The 20,688-nt window shown below is 40.6% G+C and overlaps 1 protein-coding gene across 4 annotated transcripts in view; it reads right to left on the minus strand.

Annotated features, from left to right (window-relative positions):
* The window catches only part of LOC112673465 (cystatin-13-like), a 21,744-nt gene continuing 1,056 nt past the window's right edge, over window positions 1-20,688 (minus strand). For 2 of the 4 annotated variants that reach the window (XM_025469077.3, XM_025469078.2), the window contains exons 2-4: window positions 18,383-18,721; window positions 3,760-3,873; window positions 1-157 (exon numbers count right to left, since the gene is read on the minus strand). In XM_025469077.3, the coding sequence (XP_025324862.1) occupies window positions 74-157; window positions 3,760-3,873; window positions 18,383-18,610 (426 nt within the window). In that variant the 5' untranslated portion in view covers window positions 18,611-18,721 and the 3' untranslated portion in view covers window positions 1-73. Of the gene's footprint in view, window positions 158-3,759; window positions 3,874-18,382; window positions 18,725-20,688 lie in introns of all 4 variants that reach the window. The other 2 variants (XM_025469076.3, XM_025469075.2) reach the window with 1 other exon arrangement.

Below are 20,688 nucleotides of genomic sequence, written 5' to 3' on the forward strand. Positions count from 1 at the left end.
TTATTTAAATGTTTTGCAAGTGTATTTGCTTCTTTAAATGGAAGTGAGAGCAGTTGAATATGCTAGAAGATAATTAGACCTCTTCACAGTGTTTCTTCAGCATAGTGAACTCAAATTTCCAAGGTTTGGTTGCAACAATAAAGGTGCAAAAAAACATCTAAAAGAGACAAAAAGAATAATTAGCTTGTAAGAAATAAAAAAGAAAAATAAATAAACGGAAGTTTCTATTTCTGGGTTTCTTATTTCTAAACCAAATTTCAGAATTTGGTTTCAGGCTGTCTAAAATCAGCCTAAGCCAGCCATACCCCTGCAGTCCCTGGAGCTACTGTATCTGAGACCAGATGGGAGTGGAGCCAGCCTCACTCACCAGAATGAACCCCTCCCAATTCACCTCCCTGTGATCTGAAGCCATCATGTATAGCAGGAGCCCAGAAAATTGTTCTCAGAAATTCTCATCTCCAGCTTGGGCCTTCATCCAGCCACGGTGATTTCTCTGCAGCCTACTGAGATTGCATGCTGCATGGAGGGCCCAATGAGTCCTTCCCAAGAGAAGCAACCCAACAGGAATAATACAGAGTCCTGCACATCTTGGTGGGGCAGCAGATCAAGGTTGGCCAGAGACAAGAAGCAAAACTTGAAGCCAGGGAACTGAGGTTTCCCAAGACATCCAGAATGAGCAGAGAGAGTTTCAGGCTCTTGTGTGGGATGAATTCACTTATGTCCCTCCTCTCACTCCTAAAATTTGTATTCACTTAGAATAAAAATACAAATGAGAAATCCCTCACTATATCAATGAAAACATGGATGCAACATTAAATAGAATTGAAGTTATAGAAGATACAAATATTGAGGATCAGCTTGAGGAAGAAAATAGGACCAAGCTACCAGCAGTCTAGTCAAACCCTTGGTGAGTAATTCAACATCCAGGAACTCTGTCTACAAGGAAACAATAATAAAACAAATAGAAATAAAGAATATTTATTAAATCAATGTTCATAATAGCTAAAAGTTAGAAAAACTTAACCAATGCTCAGGGATTTGCTAAGTGAAATGTGGAACACCATTAAATGAAATCACATAGTTCCACTATATGATGCTTTCCAATATTTTACAGTTTTATAAATTCTTAGTTATTATTAAATGAAAATCTGAATTATAGAATAGTATACAGTAGGATCCCAACTACACAAAACTGCAGATATAAAATATAGGAAAACTAGTATAAAAATATATGGACAGTGGTAAACTTTACATAAGGGTATTAATAACTGATTTTAAGTGGTTTAAATTTTTGAAAGTTCTAAATTTTCTACATGTATCAAGCTAATAACTTTAAAATCATGTCAAGTTTTAAATTTATATTTCAAGGATCTCAGATGTTTGCCTTTTATTCCTTTCTAAATCCCAATAAATAACTAAAGAAAGCAGATAAGGTCAAATCTGCAGAAGCTCTATGAAACAGGAGGGGACATTTTCCAAGGACAGAGACAGAGAGGATTCTCTGCGTGATAAGAAGTGGATGCAATCAGGGTGACCAAGTCTACTGAATGCCAGTTGCTCCATGTAGAGGATGAGAACATAAGAGGAAACCAAGAGAGCAAACTGCCTCCAAACTCCACAAACCTTGAAGTCATACTTAACTCTTTTTACTCTCCATGGCCAATCAATCAGCAAATTCCAAGCCTTTCACAGACATCTAAAACCGAGTACTTCCTCCATCCTAACCAACATCATCTCTCATCTGATCTATTCCATTAGACTCCTAACAGATTCCTATTAATCCACTCCTGCCCCTATGCCGTCTTTTCTCCATGTGTCTCTCAGTGTCTGTACTTCTTCTATTCATACCTGGTGTATCTTGAAAGACCAATGACTTTTATGGGCTGTGTCAATGGGCACTCTCACCCTATGACCTCAACTCTCTGTGACAATGGGAACCCTGCTCTCTGACCTCCATAGATCACATCACTGGGCACCCTCTGGCTTCCAGTTGGGTTTGGCCAAGGGGAGATAGAGGAAGGAAGTGGGAAGCATGAGGAGTTGAGGTCAGGGGGTTCCAGTGGGTTGGCTGTGGCTCCTGACAGGGACCCTCTGGTTGCTCCAGAAAAAAAAAATATTAAAAAGCAAAGCCTAGAAGTGAAAACTTGGATGATCAGTAGGAAGCAACCAAGTGAAGTGGTGGGGAGATCACCTTTCACATACATCAGAATGAAAACATTTTAAGATTCAACCCCAAGTGCTGAGGGAAAATGAACAACCACACACATCACTATGGAAGATGTGCTGGTCCAACCACTTTGGAGAGTAAAACTGAGGTTGCAAGTCACATGTAGTGGCCCCAGGAGCGCTGAAGCTGCATGTGTAGCAGTATGGCAGCCCTACTCTAGAGGGTGCCCCCGGGGATAGCCCCAAACCTGCTCAGTCAGCATGCATCCAAACTGTCACTGCTGCATTGTGGTTAAGAGTGAAATTTTAAGACAACCACAGTATCCAAAATAGTGAGATGGTCAAATACAACATAATACAGTCATATAAGAGCTTAATATGCAGTAACAAAAACAATTTTGGCTGATTTCTATACACCTTTAATGGCCCAAGAAATCACTTGGCATAAATAAATAATAACAGATTGTACCAACATAATAAATCTCATAACAAGAGAAAGTTCCAAAATGTACGTAAATTTTGAAAAACACACAAAACTCTGCATGCACAAATTTAAAAAAATTTTTAATGGGTAAGAACACATTTTTTTCAGTGTAGAGAATATTTACTATGGAGTATTTGGGGATCAACACTTGTGGAAAGTGGATGGGATATTCCACAGCTTGGTTTTACAAGTTATAGGCCTAATGGCAGAGGGAAGATGGGGGTAGTGACAGGTACAGGGAGAAGCTTTCGCATTTTCTTCAACAAGGAGTGATGGTAATGGAGGTGGGTGGGTAAGAACACTTCTCAACAATTTGAGTGTTTATATTTGAGAGGGAGAAGTGGAATGCATGTTTAACATTTTACTTGTTGAAATAAACATTTAAATTAATGTAATAAAATGATTACAGTTATAATATCAAGTTCATGGTTATTTGATATATCATTCTTAGTATCTACCAGAACTTTTAAAATATTACTTCATTAAAATCTAGTAATTTATAATAATAGCAATTTATAATAACAACTTACTCTCTAGATGTAGCCATCCATTCATGTTTGGTATTCTGCTGTGGTGCCTACTATTCATCAGAATATGAAGATGTATTTTATTTGCACATGTATGGGCAATTTTCAGGAACCACTAATCTGCCATTATTTTTGCTTAGCCAGTATCTCATGCCAGCCAGCCTTAGGTATTCACCAAACAGGTGAAGAAAATTCAAAAGACACAGAAATATACATACTTGTAAATGCAGTTTCAACTATGAAAGAGAAAAATTAGAAGTAACTTTATGAAAAGATCATAAAGACAAATTTGAACAAGGGAAAGGAAAATTACTTCTGTCTAGCCCAGATTGCAGGATAGTGAGAAACAATGAATGGGTGTTGCTTTAAGCCACTAAGTGTTATGTGTGTTTTGGCAGGGGTGAAGAGTACCAGCAAAAACTGATAGAAACAGTTTATGTCTGTGTCTGGAATCTGGCTATATGATCAGAATATGGTTTAAAAGGAGACAAGAAAATCAAAGCAGGATTGGTCCTATTGGTTTTCTCTGTCTAGTATGCAGATCTGACCAGGCCATCCACTGCCTCCACCTGAGGCACATACCTTTTGGATTTGGGGATCCTTTTGTAATAGGCAATATTCATTTTCTCCTGAAATTTTCTTGCACATTGTTCGGGCAATTTTGACCTCAAGAAAGTAGTCTAAACTCTCTGTGACCTGTCAAGGAGTAATTTAGAAATTAGATATCATAAACGAATGTATGATACCAACTGTCATCTCTGATAAATAAACATATCCTGCTTAGGGCAAAGAATGCCTCCCCATCTCCCTCCCTAGTTTCCTTGCCAGAAATTTTGAGGTAACAGGAGGGGATGAGTTCTTACCTTGATATCTCTCCCTCTATCTGCCTATTTGTCTCACATCATGGTATTGAATGTTGAATAGTGACAACTGTTCCCAAGATAAAGGAAGAAAAATCCCCAAATAATGTTTTCCTGTGAAAGGTAATGGTGTGCTTATAGAGCTTGGGAAATAAGCTGCAGAGTCTAAACATCTTCATACTTATTCAATAGATTTGGGAGAAGAAATGATATCTAATAACTGAAATTTGTTTGGAGGGTATTGCTTCTCTCTTTAGCTTCCCTCCTTGGCAATTTTAGCAATCCAACCCTATTCCACATGATCCACTCTCCTGAATCCCTGATTGCAGGGCCTCTTCCTTGCAGACCCCCCACTGGCCTCTGTATTTCAGAGGTTTCCTGGGGAAATAGAAATGCACAATGGCAAATAGAAACTATTAATTATTTAAAAATGAGAACAATATAAGATTTTGTAACTTAAGGGAGAGACGGTATTAAAATTACCAAGTTAAACACATTCACTGACCCTAGAAGAGTAAGACATCATCTCAAAAGCATAGTAAACATTTTGAACATCCTAGGGAAGTTGCCTGGGCATTAAACAAAATGGTCAGCAGAATTCTAAGTAGTTTTTTGAATATCATATATACTTAAAATTTTTTCAGTTATTTATGTAAGTGTATATAAAGTGTCTAGAATGACAGAGCCAACTGTTTCCAGGGTGCTCTCAGGAAGTGAAGAGTGAGATTGGAAATGCAGGAAATTGAGTCTTTGCTACCATTTTTCAGCTCAACAACTTCCAGACATACTCTTAGGAGTTTTTTTTATGACTAGATAACAAATTTCTCAAACTCAGCGCTATTGACATTTGGGGCTGGATCAGTCTTTGTGGTGAGGGCTGTCCTGGGTGCTATAGGGGATGCAGTAACAGTGTCCCTAGCCTCTGCCCACTAGGTGTGTATAGTGGCCTTCTCTGATTGTGATGACCAAAAATCCCTCCAATTATTGCCAAAAATTCCCTGCCAAGCAAAATCCATGCCCATTTGAGAACCATTGCTTTACATTTGAGTAATACTTCCAAGTTAAAATTATCATAAAAAGAATAATACTGAATCAGATTCAACCACCACCACTGACCACCAGCCCTAGCTTGATCCCGGATTGCCCAGAAAAGGGAAAGGAATGGGGATCCTGGCTGCTGAGGCAGCCATTCACTGCTTTCACAGACAGGCCCTTCTGACTCTCCTGACCTTCTGTGACCTCTTTAGTCTTTCTGCAATGTCCCACCACTTGCACTCCATCCATTCCACTCAGTTAAAATGTGTGCTCATTCACTGTAGGCAGCCTTAGCTCTTCTCCATACCAGTTGTGTGCTGTGGAAAAATTATTAAACCACTCTGGCCCCATTTCCTCTTTAAGGTGGAAGAAAATAGCTTCTACATAATGAGTTGTGAGATCTGAATGAGCATATGAAAAGCAACCAGGTCTGGCATAAAGTAGACTGTATATACAGCTGACCCTTGAACAATGTGTTCAAGGCAAAAAGTTCAAAGCAATGTGTAACAAGGAGTTACAGGCACAATCAAAGATCTAAGTGGAGCTTTTGACTATAAAAAACTTAACTACCAATAGCCTACTGTTGACCAGAAGTATGCATATATTCTTGAAATAAAGTAAACTAGAGAAAATAAATTTTTAAAGAAATTATAAGAGAAAATACATTTATAGTACTGCACTGTATTTCTTGAAAGAAATTAGCATATAGTCAGACCTACAGTTCTCATTTTTACCATCATTCACCTTGCACAAAATCTGCAGCAAAGACTTAGTCAACTATGAACTAAAGCAAGTAGCAAACATTTTCTTCAACGGGAGAGTATTTAGGCTCAGAACATATAATCTTGTTATTGCAGCACAAAGGTGGCCCTAGACTGCACTCATAACATAGGTGGCAATGTTCTAATAAAACTTTATTTATAGACATAGAAATTTAAATTGTATGTAATTTTCATGTTATGAAATATTCTTTTTTTTAAATTTCTTATAACCATTCTTAGTTCATGGTGCATACAAAATAAGCAGCAAGCCAGACTTGTCTGCAGGCTATAATTTTCTAACTCCTGATACAATCTTTGTATTTTAAGTTAAATCAACCAATAAGATATACCTATTCTCTTTATATAAAGCTTGTGTATGTGTTACTAAGTTTAATCTGAATTATCACCAAGCATTTTTCTTTTTCTTTTTGTTTTGTTTTCAGTTAATTTTGTTTGGAGGGGATGTTTCATTCTTCCTTACTCTTTTCTTCAGTGTGTTTTCCAGTGGTATGTAGATGGAATGTCAAGGAATTTTAAATACTTCTGTTTAGCCTCTTTTCAAACCTATTTCTACCTCATTCTTTTGAATGACACACTTTCTGGCCTGAGGTGTCCAGTACCCAAGAAACACAAACAACATAACCAAGATTAGAGGGACCCAAGGCCTGTGAGTGTGGAGGAGAGCCAAGAGGCCAAATGCCCCAGGGGATGAAGCGGTCAAATGAGCCTCCTCTCCTAACTCCTTAATTCCTAACTCAGGTTCCTGATGACATGGAGGAATGGAAAGCAAGGTGAAAGGGCAGACAGTAGAGAGGAGATGGTGGAAGGAGGAAGAGAAGCACAAGACTGTCCCTGTACTCCATGTCATTCTGATGTTGCACGGTAGCCTCCATTCTCCGTCAGCCCCCTCTCTTCCCTTCCTTAAATTCCAGCCAGACTGGCTGAATCCCTTTTCCTTCTGGGCACCTACTGATTCTTCTATGGGATCCCCCCAAACTACAGTCCCATCAACTTTCTTGGGAAACATAATTGGTGCAACACTATCTTCTACAACATGGTCCACATTCCAATTCCTCCAATTACCCCAATAATGTCATTGATAGTTTTCTTTTTAAATCCAGGAGATAATACAAAATCATATATTGGATTTAGTTGTCACATTTCATATCTGAGCTTTCTTTTTCTTTATTTATATTTATTTTTAATTTTTTATGATTTTGTATATTTTTTATTGGAGTTCGATTTGCCAACATATAACACCCAGTGCTCATCCCAGCAAGTGCCCCCCTCACTGCCCATCACCCAGTTACCCCATCCCCCTGCCCACCTCCCCTTTCACTACCCCTTGTTCATTTCCCAGTTAAGAGTCTCTCATTTCTGTCACCTCTAATATTTCGCACTCATTTTGTCTCCTTTCCCATATAATCCCTTTCACTATTTTTTATATTCCCCCTATGAATGAAACCATATAATGTTTGTCCTTCTCCAATTGACTTACTTCACTCAGCATAATACCCTCCAGTTCTATCCATGTCAAAGCAAATGCTGGGTATTAGTCCTTTCTAATGGCTGAATAATATTCCATTGTGTATATAGAACCACATCTTCTTTATCCATTCATCTTTCGATGGACACCGAGGCTTCTTCCACACTTTGGCTATCGTGGACATTGCTCCTAAAACTATTGAGGTACAGGCATCTCACCTTTTCACTGCATCTGTATCTTTGGGGTAAATCTCCGGTAGTGCAATTGCTGGGTTGCAGGGTAACTCTACTTTTAACTCTTTGAGGACCACCACACAGTTTTCCAGAGTGGCTGTACCAGGTCACATTCACACCAACAGTGCAAGAGTGCTCCCCTTTCTCCACATCCTATCCAACATTTATTGTTTCCTTTCTTGTTAATTTTCCCCATTCTCACTGGTGTGAGGTGGGATCTCATTGTGGTTTTGATTTGTATTTCCCTGAGGGCAAGTGATGCGGAGCATTTTCTCATGTGCTTGTTGGCCATGTTTATGTCTTCCTCTGTGAAATTTCTGTTCATGTCTTTTGCCCATTTCAGGACTGGATTGTTTGTTTCTTTGCTATTGAATTTGATAAGTTCTTTATAGATCTTGGAAACTAGCCCTTTATCTGATATGTGATTTGCAAATATCTTCTCCCATTCTGTAGGTTGTTTTTTAGTTTTGTTGACTGTTTCTTTTGCAGTGCAGAAGCTTTTTATCTTGATGAAGTCCCAATAATTCATTTTTGCTTATGTTTCCCTTGCCTTCATAGATGTATCTTGCAAGAAGTTGCTGATGTCAGATTGAAAAAGAGTGTTGCCTGTGTTCTCCTCCTGGATTTTGATGGATTCTTGACAAACATTTAGATCTTTCATCCATTTTGAGTTTATCTTTGTGTATGGTGTAAGAGAGCAATAAGTTAGGCAACCTAAAAGAAATGGATCCATATCTGGAAAATGACTAATTATGAAAACTGGAACAGGAAGAAATAGAAAACCTGAACAGGCCAAAAACCAGGGAGGAAATTGAAGCAGTCATCAAACACCTCCCAAGACACAAAAGTCCAGGGCCAGATGGCTTCCCAGGGGAATTCTATCAAATGTTTAAAGAAGAATTAATACCCATTCTACTAAAGCTGCTCCAAAAGATAGAAAGGGATGGAGTACTTCCAAACTTGTTTTATGAGGCCAGCATCACCTTAATTCCAAAATCAGACAAAGACACCACCAAAAAGGAAAATTATACACCAGTATTGCTGATGAACACAGACGCAAATATTCTCAACATGATACTAGCCAATAGGATCCAACAGTACATTAAGAAGATTAATCACCATGACCAAGTGGGGTTTATCCCCGGGATGCAAGTTTGGTTCAACACACAAAACAATCAATGTGATAGCTTCAGTATCTTCAAAGCCATCTATCAAAAGCTCAGAGCAAATATCATTCTCAATGGGGAGAAACTGAGAGCCTTTCCCCTAAGATCAGGAACAAGTCAGGGATGTCCACTTTCACCACTGTTATTCAACATGGTACTAGAAATCCTAGCCTCAGCAATCAGACAACAAAAAGAAATAAAAGACATTCAAATTGGCAAAAGAGAAGTCAAACTCTCCTTCACAAATGACATGATACTGTACATAGAAAACCCAAAAGACTCCACCCCAAGATGGCTAGAGCTCATACAGCATTTGGGCAGTGTGGCAGGATACAAAATAAATACCCAGAAACCAGTGGCATTTTTATCCACTAACAATGAGACTGAAGAAAGAGAAAGTAAGGAGTCAATCCCACTTACAATTGCACCCAAAAGCATAAGATACCTAGGAATGAACCTAACCAAAGAGGTAAAGGATCTATACCTTAAAAACCACAGAAAGACATTGATGAAGACATAAAGAGATGGAAAAACATTCCATGATGATGGACTGGAAGGAGTAATATTGTGAAAATGTCAGTGCTACACACGGCATTTTACACATTCAATGCAATCACTACCAAAATACCATGGACTTTCTTCAGATAATTGGAACAAATGCAAAATTCTCATCCTAAGATTTGTGTGGAATCAGAAAAGATCCCAAATAGCCAGGGGAATATTGAAAAAAGAAAACCAGAGCCAGGGGCATCACAATGCCAGATTTCAAGTTGTACTACAAAGCTGTGATCACCAAGACAGTGTGATGATACTGTCATAAAAACAGACCCATAGATCAATGGAACAGAACAAAGAACCCAGAAATGGGCCCTCAATTCTATTGTTCACTAATATTTGACAAAGCAGGAAAGCCAATCCACTGGAAAAAGGACAGTCTCTTCAATAAATGGTGCTGGGAAAATTGGACAGCCACATGCAGAAGAATGAAACTGGACCATTCTCTTACACGATACACAAAGATAAACTCAAAATGAATGAAAGGTCTTCTTTTAAAAATGTGAATGAAAGATCTAAATGTGAGACAGGATTCCATCAAAATCCAGGAGGAGAACACAGGCAACACCCTTTTTGAGCTTGGCCACAGCAACTTCTTACAAGATACATCTATGAAGGAAAGGGAAACAAAACAAAACAAAAAAGAACTATTGGCTCTTCATCAAGATAAAAAGCTTCTGCACAGCAAAAGAAACAGTCAACAAAACTAAAAGACAACCTACAGAATGGGAGAAGATATTTGCAAATGACGTATCAGATAAAGGGCTAGTCTCCAATATCTATAAAGAACTTATGAAACTCAACAGCAAAGAGACAAACAATCCAATCCTGAAATGGGCAAAAGACAGGAACAGAAATTTCACAGAGAATTGAGGAGGGGCAAGGTGGCGGAAGAGTGGGGTCTCCAAATCACCTGTCCCCACCAAATTACCTAGATAACCTTCAAATCTTCCTGAAAATCTACGAATTTGGCCTGAGATTTAAAGAGAGACCAGCTGGAACGCTACAGTGAGAAGAGTTCGCGCTTCTATCAAGGTAGGAAGACGGGGGGGAAAAAGAAATAAAGAAACAAAAGGCCTCCAGGGGGAGGGGCCCCGCGAGGAGCCGGGCTGAGGCCGGGGCGAGGGTCCCCAGGACAGGAGAGCCCCGTCCCGGAGGAGCAGGAGCTGCACCAACCTTCCCGGGCGGAAAGGGGCTCCCAGGGAGTTGGAGCAGGACCCAGGAGGAGAGGGGATGCCCTCGGGCTCCCTGGGACAGTAACAGACACCTGCGCCCCGGGAGAGTGCGCCGAGCTCCCTAAGGGCTGCAGCGCGCACAGAGGACCCGGAGCAGCTCGGAGGGGCTCGGGGGCTGCTCCGCGGAGGGGGCCGCGGCCCGGGAGCGCAAATCCAACAGCGCAGGCTCCGGAACACAGGGCGCCGGGACACAGCCCAGGATCCGGCCTCCCCCGGGACAGGCAGAGGCTGGGAGGGCCCAGGACCGCAAGGACGCTCCTGCCCCAGCTGAGCAGACCAGCAGCCCCGCCCCCCAGAGCCTCCAGGCCCTGCAAACAGAGATCTCGGTAGTTACTGAGGGGGCTGAATCCAGGTTTCCAGAGCTGGCCCCACCACTGTGGCTATTCCTCCAGGGGCCTCACGGGGTAAACAACCCCCACTGAGCCCTGCACCAGGCAGGGGGCAGAGCAGCTCCCCCAAGTGCTAACACCTGAAAATCAGCACAGCAGGCCCCTCCCCCAGAAGACCAGCTAGACGGATAAGTTCCAGGGGAAGTCAAGGGACTTAAAGTATACAGAAACAGAAGATACTCCCTCATGTTTTTTTTCTTTTTGATTTCTGTTTGCTTCCTCCATCCTTTTATTCCCTTTCTTTCTTTTTCTTTCTCATTTTCTTCTCTTTTTTTCTTTTTTTCTTTTGTCTTTTTCTATTTTCTGTCATTCTTTCTCTCCTCTCTTTTTCTCCTTTTCCCAATACAACTTGTTTTTGGCCACTCTGCACTGAGCAAAATGACTAGAAGGAAAACCTCACCGCAAAGGAAAGAATCAGAAACAGTCCTCTCTCCAACAGAGCTACAAAATCTGGATTACAATTCAATGTCAGAAAGCCAATTCAGAAGCACTATTATAAAGCCACTGGTGGCTCTAGAAAAAAGCATAAAGGACTCAAGAACTTCATGACTGCAGAATTTAGGTCCAATCATGAAGTAATTAAAAATCAATTGAATGAGATGAAATCCAAACTAGAAGTCCTAACGACGAGGATTAACGAGGTGGAAGAACGAGTGAGTGACATAGAAGACAAGTAGATGGCAAAGAGGGAAACTGAGGAAAAAAGACACAGACAATTAAAAGACCATGAAGATAGATTAAGGGAACTAAACGACAGCCTGAGGAATAAAAACCTACGTTTAATTGGGGTTCCCGAGGGCGCCAAAAAGGGACAGAGGGCAAGAATATGTATTTGAAAAAATCATAGCTGAACACTTTCCTAATCTGGGAAGGAAAACAGGCATTCAAATCCAGGAAATAGATCCCCCCCTAAAATCAATAAAAACCGTTCAACACCTCGACATTTAAAAGTGAAGCTTGCAAATTCCAAAGATAAAGAGAAGATCCTTAAAGCAGCAAGAGACAAGAAATCCCTGACTTTTGTGGGGAAGAATATTAGGGTAACAGCAGACCTCTCCACAGAGACCTGGCAGGCCAGAAAGGGCTGGCAGGATATATTCAGGGTCCTAAATGAGAAGAACATGCAACAAAGAATACTTTATCCAGCAAGGCTCTCATTCAAAATGGAAGGAGAGATAAAGAGCTTCCAAGACTGGCAGGAACTGAAAAATATGTGACCTCCAAACCTGCTCTGCAAGAAAATTTAAGGGGGACTCTTAAAATTCCCCTTTAAGAAGAAGTTCAGTGGAACAATCCACAAAAACAAGGACTGAATAGATATCATGATGACACTAAACTCATATCTGTCGATAGTAACTCTGAACGTGAACAGGCTTAATGACCCCATCAAAAGGCACAGGGTTTCAGACTGGATAAAAAAGCAGGACCCATCTATTTGCTGTCTACAAGAGACTCATTTTAGACAGAAGGACACCTACAGCCTAAAAATAAAAGGTTGGAGAACCATTTACCATTCAAATGATCCTCAAAAGAAAGCAGGGGTAGCCATCCTTATATCAGATAAACTAAAACTTACCCCCGAAGACTGTAGTGAGAGATGAAGAGGGACACTATATCATACTTAAAGGATCTATCCAACAAGAGGACTTAACAATCCTCAATATATATGCCCCGAATGTGGGAGCTCACAAATATATAAATCATTTAATAACCAAAGTGAAGAAATACTTAGATAATAATACACTTATACTTGGTGACTTCAATCTAGCTCTTTCTACCCTCGATAGGTCTTCTAAGCACAACATCTCCAAAGAAATGAGCTTTAAATGATACACTGGACCAGATGGATTTCACAGATATCTACAGAACTTTTCATGCAAACTCAACTGAATACACATTCTTCTCAAGTGCACATGGAACTTTCTCCAAAATAGACCACATACTGGGTCACAAATCAGGTCTGAACCGATACCAAAAGATTGGGATCGTCCCCTGCATATTCTCAGACCATAATGCCTTGAAATTAGAACTAAATCACAACAAGAAGTTTGGAAGGACCTCAAACACGTGCAGGTTAAGGCCCATCCTGCTAAAAGATGAAAGGGTCAACCAGGAAATTAGGAAAGAATTAAAAAGATTCATGGAAACTAATGAGAATGAAGATACAACCGTTCAAAATCTTTGGGATGCAACAAAAGCAGTCCTAAGGGGGAAATACATCGCAATACAAGCATCCATTCAAAAACTGGAAAGAACTCAAATACAAAAGCTAACCTTACACATAAAGGAGCTAGAGAAAAAACAGCAGATAGATCCTACACCCAGCAGAAGAAGAGAGCTAATTAATATTTTAGCAGAACTCAACAAAATCGAGACCAGAAGAACTGTGGAACAGATCAACAGAACCAGGAGTTCGTTCTTTGAAAGAATTAATAAGATAGATAAACCATTAGCCAGCCTTATAAAAAAGAAGAGGGAGAAGACTCAAATTAATAAAATCGTGAATGAGAAAGGAGAGATCACTACCAACACCAAGGAAATACAAGCGATTTTAAAAACATATTATGAACATGTATATGCCAATAAATTAGGCAATCTAAAAGAAATGGACGCATTCCTGGAAAGCCACAAACTACCAAAACTGGACCAGGAAGAAATAGAAAACCTGAATAGGCCAATAACCAGGGAGGAAATTGAAGCAGTCATCAAAAACCTCCCAAGACACAAGAGTCCAGGGTCAGATGGCTTCCCAGGGGAATTCTATCAAACATTTAAAGAAGAAATCATACCTATTCTACTAAAGCTGCTTGGAAAGATAGAAAGAGATGGAGTACTTCCAAATTCATGCTATGAGGCCAGCATCACCTTAATTCCAAAACCAGACAAAGACCCCAACATAAAGGAGAATTACAGACCAATATCCCTGATGAACATGGATGCAAAAATTCTCAACAAGATACTAGCCAATAGGATCCAATAGTACATTAAGAAAAGTATTCACCATGACCAAGTAGGATTTATCCCTGGGACACAAGGCTGGTTCAACACTTGTAAAACAATCAATGTGATTCATCATATCAGCAAGAGAAAAACCAAGAACCATATGATCCTCTCATTAGATGCAGAGAAAGCATTTGACAAAATACAGCATCCATTCCTGATCAAAACTCTTCACAGCGTAGGGATAAAGGGAACATTCCTCGACATCTTAAAAGTCATCTACGAAAAGCCCACAGCAAATATCATTTTCAACGGGGAAGCATTTTCAAAGGGGAGCCTTTCCCCTAAGATCAGGAACAAGACAGGGATGTCCACTCTCACCACTGCTATTCAACATAGTACTGGAAGTCCTAGCCTCAGCAATAAGGTAACAAAAAGACATTAAAGGCATTCAAATTGGCAAAGAAGTCAAACTCTCCCACTTTGCCGATGATATGATACTCTACATAGAAAACGCAAAAGCCTCCACCCCAAGATTGCTAGAACTCATACAGCAATTTGGTAGCGTGGCAGGATACAAAATCAATGCCCAGAAATCAATGGCATTTCTATACACTAACAATGAGACTGAAGAAAGAGAAATTAAGGAGTCAATCCCATTTACAATTGCACCCAAAAGCATAAGATACCTAGGAATAAACCTCACCAAAGAGGTAAAGGTTCTATACCCTAAAAACTATAGAACACTTCTGAAAGAAATTGATGAAGACACAAAGAGATGGAAAAATATTCCATGCTCATGGATTGGCAGAATTAATATTGTGAAAATGTCAATGTTACCCAGGGCAATTTACACGTTTAATGCAAAATATCAAAATAACATGGACTTTCTTCAGAGAGTTAGAACAAATTATTTTAAGATTTGTGTGGAATCAGAAAATACCCCGAATAGCCAGGGGAATATTAATAAAGGAAACCATATCTGGGGGCATCACAATGCCAGATTTCAGGTTGTACTACAAAGCTGTGGTCATCAAGACAGTGTGGTACTGGCACAAAAACAGACACATAGATCAATGGAACAGAATAGAGAACACAGAAGTGGACCCTGAACCCTGTGTTCAACTAATGTTCGACAAAGGAGGAAAGACTATCCACTGGAAGAAAGACACTCTTCAATAAATGGTGCTGGAAAATTGGACATCCACATGCAGACGAATGAAACTAGGCCACTCTCTTGCACCATACACAAAGATAAACTCAAAATGGATGAAAGATCTAAATGTGAGACAAGATTCCATCAAAATCCTAGAGGAGAACACAGGCAACACCCTTTTTGAACTTGGCTACAGTAACTTCTTGCAAGATACATCCACAAAGGCAAAAGAAACAAAAGCAAAAATGAACTATTGGGACTTCCTCAAGATAAGAAGCTTTTGCACAGCAAAGGATACAGTCAACAAAACTAAAGACAACCTACACAATGGGAGAAGATATTTGCAAATGATGTATCAGATAAAGGGCTAGTTTCCAAGATCTATAAAGAACTTATTAAACTCAAGAGCAAAGAAACAAACAATCCAGTCCTGAAATGGGCAAAAGACATGAAGAGAAATCTCACAGCGGAAGACATAGACATGGCCAACACGCACATGAGAAAATGCTCTGCATCACTTGCCATCAGGGAAATACAAATCAAAACCACAATGAGATACCACTGTCACACCAGTGAGAATGGGGAAAAGTAACAAGGCAGGAAACAACAAATGTTGGAGAGGATGCGGAGAAAAGGGAACCCTCTTACACTGTTGGTGGGAATGTTAACTCAAGCAGCCACTCTGGAAAAGTGTGTGGAGGTTCCTCAAAGAGTTAAAAATAGACCTGCCCTACGACCCAGCAATTGCACTGTTGGGGATTTACCCCAAAGATTGAGATGCAGTGAAACGCCGGGACACCTGCATCCCTGATGTTTCTAGCAGCAATGGCCACAATAGCCAAACTGTGGAAGGAGCCTCGGTGTCCATCGAAAGATGAATGGATAAAGAAGATGTGGTTTATGTATACAATGGAATATTCCTCAGCTATTAGAAATGACAAATACCCACCATTTGCTTCAACGTGGATGGAACTGGAGGGTATTATGCTGAGTGAAGTAAGTCAATCAGAGAAGGACAAACAGTGTATGTTCTCATTCATTTAGGGAATATAAACAGTGAAAGGTAATATAAGGGAAGGGAGACGAAATGTGTGGGAAATATCAAAAAGGGAGACAGAACATAAAGACTCCTAACTCTGGGAAATGAACTAGGGGTGCTGGAAGGGGAGGTGGGCGGGGGGTGGGGGTGAGTGGGTGACGGGCACTGAGGGGGCCACTTGACGGGATGAGCACTGGGTGTTATTCTGTATGTTGGCAAATTGAACACCAATAAAAATAAATTTATTAAAAAAAAGAAATTTCACAGAGGAATATATAGACGTGGCCAACAAGCACATGAGAAAATGCTCTGCATCACTGGCCATCAGGGAAATACAAATCAAAACCACAACGAGATACCACCTGACACCAGTGACAATGGGGAAATTAACAAGACAGGGAACAACAAATGTTGTAGAGGATGTGGAGAAAGGGGAGAATTCTTGCACTGTTGGTGTGAATGTGACCTGGTGCAGCCACTCTGGAAAACTGTGTGGAGGTTCCTCAAAGAGTTAAAATTAGATCTGCCCAGGAAAGGACTAATTAGAAAGGACTAATATCCAGCATTTGCTTCGACATGGATGGATCTGTAGGGTATTATGCTGAGTGAAATAAGTCATTTGGAGAAGGACAAACATTATATGGTCTCATTCTTTTGGGGAATATAAAAATTAGTGAAAGGGAATAGAAGGAGAGGAGAGAAAATGAGTGAAAATATCAGTGACGGTGCAAAACATGAGAGACACCTAACTCTGGCAAATGAACAAGGGGTAGTAGAAGGGAGGTGGGTGGGGGTTGGGGTGACTGGGTGATGAGCAGTGCGGGGGGCTCTTGGTGGGATGAGCACTGGATATTATGCTATATGTTGGCAAATTAAACTCCAATAAAAAAATTTTTTAAAAAGAAATCTGAGAAAAAAAATAATTGGAGTCAATCCCATTTACAATTGCACCCAAAAGCATAAGATACCTAGGAATAAACCTAATCAAAGAGGTAAAGGATCTATGCCCTAAAAACTGCAGTACACTTCTGAAGGACATTGAGGAAGACACAAAGAGATGGAAAAACATTCCATGCTCACGATTGGAAGTATTAATATTGTGAAAATGTCTATGCTCCCCAGGCAATTTACAAGTTCAATGCAATCCCTATAAAAATACCATGGACTTTCTGCAGAGAGTTGGAACAAATCATCCTCAGATTTGTATGGAATCAGAAAATATGCCAAATAGTCGGGAATATTGTAATAGTAAACCAGAGCCGGGGCATCACAATGCCAGATTTCAAGTTGTACTACAATTGTGGTCATCAAGACAGTGTGGTCCTGGCAGAAAAACAGACACACAGATCAATGGAGCAGAATAGAGAATTCTGAAATGGGCCCTCTATGGTCAACTAATATTTGACAAAGCAGAAAATACTATCCACTGGAAAAAGGACAGTCTCTTCAACAAATGGCCTGGGAAATTTGGACAGCCTCGTGTAGAAGAATCTTACATGTCTTTTAATCAGGCCATTTCCTTGCTTTTCCTCTTTCATGACACTGATAATTTTAAGAGGTCTTACAGAATGCTCCATAATATGGATATGTCTAACTGTTCCTTGTGATTACCTTTAAGGGATTGATTTCAGACAATGATACCATACACTAGTGACGCTGTGTCCTTTCTGTGACCTCACATCAGGGGCACATGATGTTAGTTTGTCCCAGTATTGTTCACAAACATTTAATGAACAAAGTCTTGGCCAGGTGTCCTGATCGTAAGGGTATCTTTTCCCTGTTGTAATTAATTAATGAAAGAATCCCTGCAAGCAATTTGTCCCCCACCACTTTCCCACCCCAGGGATTGTAGGATTCATTGATGATGTTTGCCTGAAGTAGTTATTGCCATGATGATTTACTCCTTACACAATCTTTTACATCTATAGGTAGCTGTTTTTTTCTGTAAAAAGCCTTCCATTTCTTTTTTCAGTGAAAGCTGGACTTGCACTTCCTTTGCTTTTTCATTGTGTCATAATCCATAACAGTAATGACTCATTTTGATATCAGCCCAAACTGTCCCAAATTTGTCCCTTTCAATAGCCCTTCTTGGGCTCTCACCTATGCTTTCTGATATGACTGTAATCAATATTAAGTTATTATGATCTTTATTTTATGTTTCATCCCAGAATAAGAAAGGATGAAGTGTAACTAATTTTCCTCCAGAAACCCCTAAAATAAAAGTAATATATATTTGGTTAAAGGCATCTCTTAGCTATTTTCCACTCCCTGGTGTCTGTGCCCTCCATGAATAATGGGCCCCTGTATGACTGCATCTTGAAGAGAAAGAAGAGAGAGCATGCTCACTGACCTGCTCCTGGGATTTCAAGACCTTTATGACCTTGAAGATGTACTTGTCTTTGCTGGCCTTGTTATACTCTTTCATGGCATACCATAGCGCCTGCTGCACATAGACATAAGTTTCAGGAATGTCTTGGAACGTCCTCACCACCTTTGACCTGCCCCAGGCATGGATACCTCTGGACACAAGGGTCACAGTGGCTACCAGGAGCAGCAGACTCAGGCAGGGTCTGGCCATGGCACCTCAGCCAAGGGGGTACAGGTCTTGTTCCTTCTGTCCTTACAGGACTATAGTAGGACATGGGCTGGTCTGGCTGTGCTGCTTCTGCACCCCCACGTCTTCCTGGCACTGCTAGGGATAAAAGGGGGAGAACTTCTGTTAGCTTTATGTCCTATGAGATTCTCTCTCTCCTTCCCCATAGAGAAGTGGAGTAATAAATCAGCAGTCACAATTCAGAGCATTTTCTCCTACTGGCTGTTCCTTTCTGGAAGGAATGCATGCCTCCACACACTCGCTGTCCTTTCCTTCCCCTTCCCTACCAAGTGACCCCAGCCTCCTTGTCTGCGAGGTCCCTCTCACATCCAGTGCAGGGGCCTATCTCTATCAGTTCTCAGTGCACAGAAAGGCACAAATTCTGCAACAGAAGCACGTCACAGGAAGAACACTGGTGTCAAAACTTCTTATTTGTTTCCTCTTCAGAAGCATGTATGAAAATCCTCAGCCAAGCCTTTGTCTGGCTTCAAAACTGCCCCCCTGTGTCTCCCCCATTTCCAGTCAGACTCATTAGCAATCACACTGGGATCTGTTTATGGAGTATTATTGAGTCTTGCCAGACCCTATAATAAGAATATCACATATTTCTCTTCTTTAATTATCCCCCTTGGGGCCACATAAGGAATAGCCCCTTTTACACAGGAGGAAGATAGGACTCACAAAGGGGTCAAGTAAAGCCTCAGGCTACCTGACTTAGTGTAGGAGCTTCACCTCATTTCCTGAAACACACCTTCAGACCTACCTCAATCTAACAGAGGAGTATGTGTAGATTACAGCTTGTAACAATTGCTTTTGAGGAGATTTGATTCTCTTATAGAAGGTGAATCAAGATGTAGCTCCTGAGACAGAGCCACAACAGTTAGTGTGTTAAGTATAGATAATGAAGAAGCAAATAGCCCGAGGGATGTAGGGGCCAAGGGCAGGCCACCTCAAAAGGAACTACTTTGGCATGAAGATTATTTTGATTTATTTTTTTTTAAAGATTTATTTATTTATTCATGATAGACAGAGAGAGAGAAAGAGGCAGAGACACAGGAGGAGGGAGAAGCAGGCTCCATGCACCGGGAGCCTGACGTGGGATTCGATCCCGGGTCTCCAGGATCGCGCCCTGGGCCAAAGGCAGGCGCCAAACCGCTGCGCCACCCAGGGATCCCCGATTATTTTGATTTAAAAAAAAAAAAATTGGGATCCCTGGGTGGCGCAGCGGTTTGGCGCCTGCCTTTGGCCCAGGGCATGATCCTGGAGACCCGAGATCGAATCCCACGTCGGGCTCCCGGTGCATGGAGCCTGCTTCTCCCTCTGCCTGTCTCTCTGCCTCATTCTCTCTCTCTCTCTGTGAGTATCACAAATAAATAAAAATTAAAAAAAATTAAAAAAAAAATCAAAACCCAGCAGATTCAGGAAAAGTTCTATACCTCTTCCCTTCCCCTAACCTAAAAAAATTTAGATAGAGAGCCTGCTCCAGGAAGATATCTATCACCACAGACAACCACATTATACTGTCAACAAAGTATAGTAGACAGGAGAAACCTAGCAAAGTCCCCTCTGGGTCCCATTGTTTCATTGGGGCCAATTTTTTTTTGTTTTGTTTTACTTTTATTTTTATTTTTTTTAAATAATAAATTTATTTTTTATTGGTGTTCAATTTGCCAACATACAGAATAACACCCAGTGCTCATCCCGTCAAGTGTACCCTTCAGTGCCCGTCACCCATTCTCCCCCACCCCCTGCCCTCCTCTCCTTCCACCACCCCTAGTTCGTTTTCCAGAGTTAGGAGTCTTTATGTTCTGTCTCCCTTTATATATACAATGGAATATTACTCAGCTATTAGAAATGACAAATACCCACCATTTGCTTCAACGTGGATGGAACTGGAGGGTATTATGCTGAGTGAAATAAGTCAATCGGAGAAGGACAAACATTCATTTGGGGAATATAAATAATAGTGAAAGGGGCCAATTTGTTTACCAAACATCAATTCTTTTTCTTTCTTCCTAAGGATTACATCCCTTCTCTTTGAAGTCTTAGACCACACCCTTCTC

Source organism: Canis lupus, chromosome 24 (assembly GCF_003254725.2).
Source record: "Canis lupus dingo isolate Sandy chromosome 24, ASM325472v2, whole genome shotgun sequence".
NCBI classification, from domain to species: Eukaryota; Metazoa; Chordata; class Mammalia; order Carnivora; family Canidae; genus Canis; species Canis lupus.